This window comes from Nothobranchius furzeri, chromosome 17, assembly GCF_043380555.1.
Source record: "Nothobranchius furzeri strain GRZ-AD chromosome 17, NfurGRZ-RIMD1, whole genome shotgun sequence".
NCBI lineage: Eukaryota > Metazoa > Chordata > Actinopteri > Cyprinodontiformes > Nothobranchiidae > Nothobranchius > Nothobranchius furzeri.
Genome location: NC_091757.1, coordinates 20,392,641 through 20,397,473, shown reverse-complemented (window position 1 = coordinate 20,397,473; position 4,833 = coordinate 20,392,641). Strand labels below are relative to the sequence as shown.

Here is a 4,833-nt window from a genome sequence, read left to right as displayed (position 1 = left end):
CGAATCCAAGCTGAACTGAGTTTCTTCTGCAGGCCGGGAACCCCAACCCCTAAAGTTCATAATTACAAACTTTATACATGCAGTTTTATTACTATTGGGTGTTTTATCTTGATTTGAGAAATGAGGTGTTACCACCTCGGCATCCCCCTCCCTACAGGGTGACTGGGCTCTGCCTCAGACGGGGCGAAGAGCTGAGAGATCCTGGAGAAACTCTGAGTAGAGCTTCTGCTCCTCCATGTGGAGAAAAGCCAGCTGAGGTGGTTCTGGCCTTTGTTCAGGCTTCTCCCTGGACGTTTCTGTCCTTCAGACCCAAAGCTGGCAGCCATGCACCTCGTACTGTAGCCACAAACTCCTGCTGACGGCCAAGGAGATCGGCTTTATCTTCCATCCCATAGATGAGCTGCAGCAGATGTGTGTGGACACCTGATCACATCTCCTGTCCTTCAACAACTCAGGACATGAGTCCGGCTGGTCCACACACAGCATAAGGTGTTCCCATGAAGCAGAGGGTGTTTTCTGCAGCATGTGTGATGGGATCATTTACAGATGAAAGGCTCACTCCAAATGTGGTGTCTCTGTAGCGCCCCCAAGTGGGGAAACACCACTGCTGCCTTCCACACACAACCTCAGTTGTTCAAATGCTGATCGGTGTGTTCATGAACAGCATATTTGATTTTAAAATAAAACCAGGTTTTAATCGGCACATTGCTCTGAGAGCAGTTTTACAAAACAGTTCAAATGAACCAATGAGGGCTTCAGTTACAGACCAGCCAGGTGTTCACATAGGAGTCTGAACTGAACCCACAGCTGGAGCACTTCACCCAGAGGTTTCCCACGTTAGAAACCACAGCCACCCTGAACCAGGTTGTCCAGTACAGATGAGTCGGTGGTTTATTCAGTGTAGGTGAAGAGAACTGGTCATGTTGGGGTTTTACGCAGACCCAGTGGAAAAGCTGGCTCCTCTATGGTTCAGATCAGTTCCACCCCACCTCCCTGCTCACCTTGAGCAGTGCTGCTAGTACCACCAAGGTGAGGTCTGGATGCTTTAGCTCATACTGCATAATTTACCAGACTAGTTACCTTTTATAACAGCCAATCATCTGGCCACAGACCAGAACCAGACCCTAGCCCACCGGACAAGCCCCAGATAACTTTTACATCCTTTAGCTGGGTCAGCGTGAAGCAGACATGTTCGATTAAACAGACATGACAACGATCCTTTCAGAACATCTTTTATTCGAACAAATCAGCCCCAAAAACTACAGGACAGCAGCAAACCAGCCTTCATACTTCTTGAACAGCAGCGCCACCTGTTGGCTGAAGGTCATTTTACAGGACTAATTCCTACAACGTTTTCTTGCATACAGAAGTTTGGGTTCAGGCCCTTGCTCCAAAGAACTAGCAAACAAATGTAAATAGTACTCATATTCAAGCCTGCAGCCATCCAACATTGTACTGCTCTGAACAGCATGCTAATGACAACTGTGGTATCGAGCGAACAAGCTCAGGAAAAACCCACAACATTTGGACCGTGGAACAAACCAGCTCAGAACGAGGACTTAAACATGAGCTAGGTTAAACTTCAGACGGTTTAACAAAAAGAATGAGCCGACTGGAAAAACACAACATGTCAGCTCAAAAACAGGACAGGTTTAAGCTAGCTCCTCCTCTCCCTCTTCAAACTCTCCCTCCTCTTCAGCAGTAGCATCCTGGTACTGCTGGTACTCAGACACCAGATCATTCATGTTGCTCTCAGCCTCTGTGAACTCCATCTCATCCATCCCTTCTCCTGTGTACCAGTGGAGGAAAGCCTTGCGCCTGAACATGGCAGTGAACTGCTCTGAGATACGCTTGAACAGCTCCTGAATGGCGGTGCTGTTGCCGATGAATGTGGCAGCCATTTTGAGACCTCTGGGGGGGATGTCGCAGACAGCGGTCTTGACATTGTTTGGGATCCATTCAACGAAGTAACTGCTGTTCTTGTTCTGCACGTTCAGCATCTGCTCATCTACCTCCTTCATGGACATGCGTCCACGGAAGATGGCAGCCACCGTCAGGTAGCGCCCATGGCGCGGGTCACAGGCCGCCATCATGTTCTTGGCATCAAACATCTGCTGGGTGAGCTCTGGCACGGTGAGGGACCGGTACTGCTGACTGCCTCTGCTTGTGAGGGGAGCAAAGCCAGGCATGAAGAAATGCAGACGTGGAAACGGCACCATGTTGACGGCCAGCTTGCGCAGGTCAGCGTTGAGCTGTCCGGGGAATCGCAGGCAGGTGGTCACACCGCTCATGGTTGCAGAGACCAGGTGGTTTAGGTCACCGTAGGAGGGAGTTGTTAGTTTCAGTGTGCGGAAGCAGATGTCATAGAGGGCCTCGTTGTCAATGCAGTAGGTCTCATCAGTGTTTTCTACGAGCTGATGGACCGACAGCGTAGCGTTGTAGGGCTCGACTACAGTGTCGGAGACTTTAGGAGAAGGCACAACGCTGAAGGTGTTCATGATGCGATCTGGGTACTCTTCACGGATCTTGCTGATCAGCAGGGTTCCCATGCCTGACCCTGTGCCACCACCAAGGGAATGTGTAAGCTGGAAGCCCTGCAGGCAGTCACAGCTTTCTGCCTCCTTCCTCACCACATCCAGAACCGCGTCCACCAGCTCTGCACCTTCGGTGTAGTGGCCTTTTGCCCAGTTGTTGCCTGCACCACTCTGACCTGCAGGTCAGACAGCACAATTAGTTTGAACTTTAAAAGGCAGGCAAAACCACCAAGTCCAAATAACTCACCAAAAACAAAGTTGTCAGGTCTGAATATCTGGCCAAATGGTCCAGATCTCACAGAATCCATGGTGCCTGGCTCAAGGTCCACAAGGATGGCACGTGGCACATATTTACCACCTATAAAACAGAAAGTAGTTAAAACAGAAACACATTTAATGTAACACCTAAAAGCTTCCATACACACCTGACGCTTCATTGTAGTAAACGTTGATCCTGTCCAGCTGCAGGTCACTGTCCCCATGGTAGGTTCCAGTTGGGTCAATGCCGTGCTCGTCACTAATGACCTCCCAAAACTGCAACAAAACGTGAAATAAGCTTTACGTGTTTAATGCTCGTAGATGATAGCACACCAGAGGTAGTCAACAATTCAGACAGAGAACATCAAACGGAAGAACGCACAACAACTGGATGTGTAACGCGGTTTGACCTTATTGTGGTGTGCGCCGAGGCGGGAGCGGCAGCGGAATTCAAAAGAAAACGCTCCTACACTCGATTAGGTAAAAACAGCATTCCCGCCATTTCAGCACCCAGCGCGCGGCCTTGCCTCTTACTGGCTCAAAGACAAGAAACTGGCGTTTTAGAGCCAATAAGTGGTGAGGCCGCGCGCGCGCAGCTATTGTTACGTCACCAACAACTCACGATGGCCGTTAGCCGGGCGGCGCTAGCAGGCCTCTGACTCAAGACCAGAATGAATAAAAACTATATTCAAGCTACGGGTGAGCGTTGAACTGCCATATCCTGCTGGCCAAAAACACGTTGTGCTTACACCTACCCTCCATTAACCGTTACTCTCAGTTAATCAGCCAAGTAACGTCGACAAGACCGTGTGTTCATGGTTGTAGCAATGAGAATTGCTCTTAACCGTGTGTTCCGCCCGGAGTCTAGAGAGTGTAACACCGGAGGGTGAGAGATAGACACATGTCTGATTATTGAGTGTTCAAAAAAGGTTTGCCTCGGACGAGGAAAAGTCAACTGAGCATCTTGTGGAATTTATAGAGAACAAGATGAAACAATGGTTGCTAACAGCTCCTGTTCAGTAGATCACGGCAAATCTACCGGGGTGTGTTTCCACGTAACATATTCTAAACAGTTAGTAGCGTTTTACTCACCTTGGCACCGATCTGGTTACCGCACTGGCCGGCCTGGAGATGTACAATTTCCCTCATGGCTGTTCCTTTCGACTGAGTCCAACGAGTTTGTCTGCTCACACCTAGATCTACGGAGAAAGATCGAGAACAACGCCACTCTTCTTTTATACTGTTAATATACGCCCCTTGTCCATCAACTCGAACTGCTATTGGCTAACAGTTACTGACGTCACAACTGACACAAATGTAAACCAATAAGGTGTTGAACGCTTCTGATTTTTTTTCCTAAAAACTTTATTGAAAAATTAAGTGTACAAAAAAACTTCTTGAAACAGAACGTACATCAAAATAAAATAGCAGGGCAGCTTTATTTGCACACACTCACTCCAGTAATTTAGGCTTTTGTCATCACAGAGACTCGTGTCTCCTATTTACATTAAACAAACGCAACACTTTTGTTTTTGCTCACATTTTTCATCTGAAAACTTGTTTACATACACAAAAGTGTGCAAATAAAGCTGTTCACCCATATACTCATGCTGGAAAGACCCCACAGTAGCTTCTTACGCTAATTACTATAATAACTGTAAAAAATGAAGCTGACTACTTTGCAGATTTGCTAATTGAGAGTTAAAATGGTGCTGCACAGTTGTTAGCACTGCCTTGCAGCAAGAAGGTTCTGGGTTTGCATCCCGGCCTGAGGACTCTGCATGGAGTTAGCATTTTACCCCTTGTGCATGTGTGGGTTCTCTCCGTGTACTCTGGCTTCCTCCTGCAGTCCAAAAACATGGCTGTCAGGTTAATTGGTCTGTTTAAATTATCCTTAGGCGCATAGGCGTCATTTTAACCGGGGACGCCGGGAACATGTCCCCGGCAAAATTTGTGATTGGCAGCTGTGTGCCCCCCCCCCCCCCCCCCCCCCCCACTTTCAAAAACGCCTGCTGATGAGGATTTTTGTTTTACCAGCTCA

At 48.1% G+C, this 4,833-nt stretch overlaps 1 protein-coding gene across 1 annotated transcript; it reads right to left on the bottom strand.

Annotated features, from left to right (window-relative positions):
* Nucleotides 1–1,216: 1,216 nt before the first annotated feature.
* On the bottom strand, nucleotides 1,217–4,044 carry LOC107397073 (tubulin beta-1 chain). Its single transcript, XM_015976972.3, has 4 exons — nucleotides 3,885–4,044; nucleotides 2,960–3,068; nucleotides 2,782–2,892; nucleotides 1,217–2,710 (listed from the first exon to the last, which is right to left on the bottom strand). The coding sequence occupies exons 1-4, from the start codon at nucleotides 3,939–3,941 to the stop codon at nucleotides 1,653–1,655; spliced, it is 1,335 nt and encodes a 444-aa protein (XP_015832458.3). The 5' UTR covers nucleotides 3,942–4,044; the 3' UTR covers nucleotides 1,217–1,652.
* Between the last annotated feature and the right edge of the window lie 789 nt (nucleotides 4,045–4,833).

What these genes read in the sequence shown, in the direction of transcription:
- LOC107397073 (XM_015976972.3), bottom strand. Translation starts at nt 3,941, where the DNA reads ATGAGGGAAATTGTACATCTCCAGGCCGGCCAGTGCGGTAACCAGATC. An exon ending in TTACTACAATGAAGCGTCAG is followed by an intron (nt 2,893 to 2,959) that starts GTGTGTATGGAA and finishes TCTGTTTTATAG; the next exon opens with GTGGTAAATATGTGCCACGT. An exon ending in ACCTGACAACTTTGTTTTTG is followed by an intron (nt 2,711 to 2,781) that starts GTGAGTTATTTG and finishes TCTGACCTGCAG; the next exon opens with GTCAGAGTGGTGCAGGCAAC.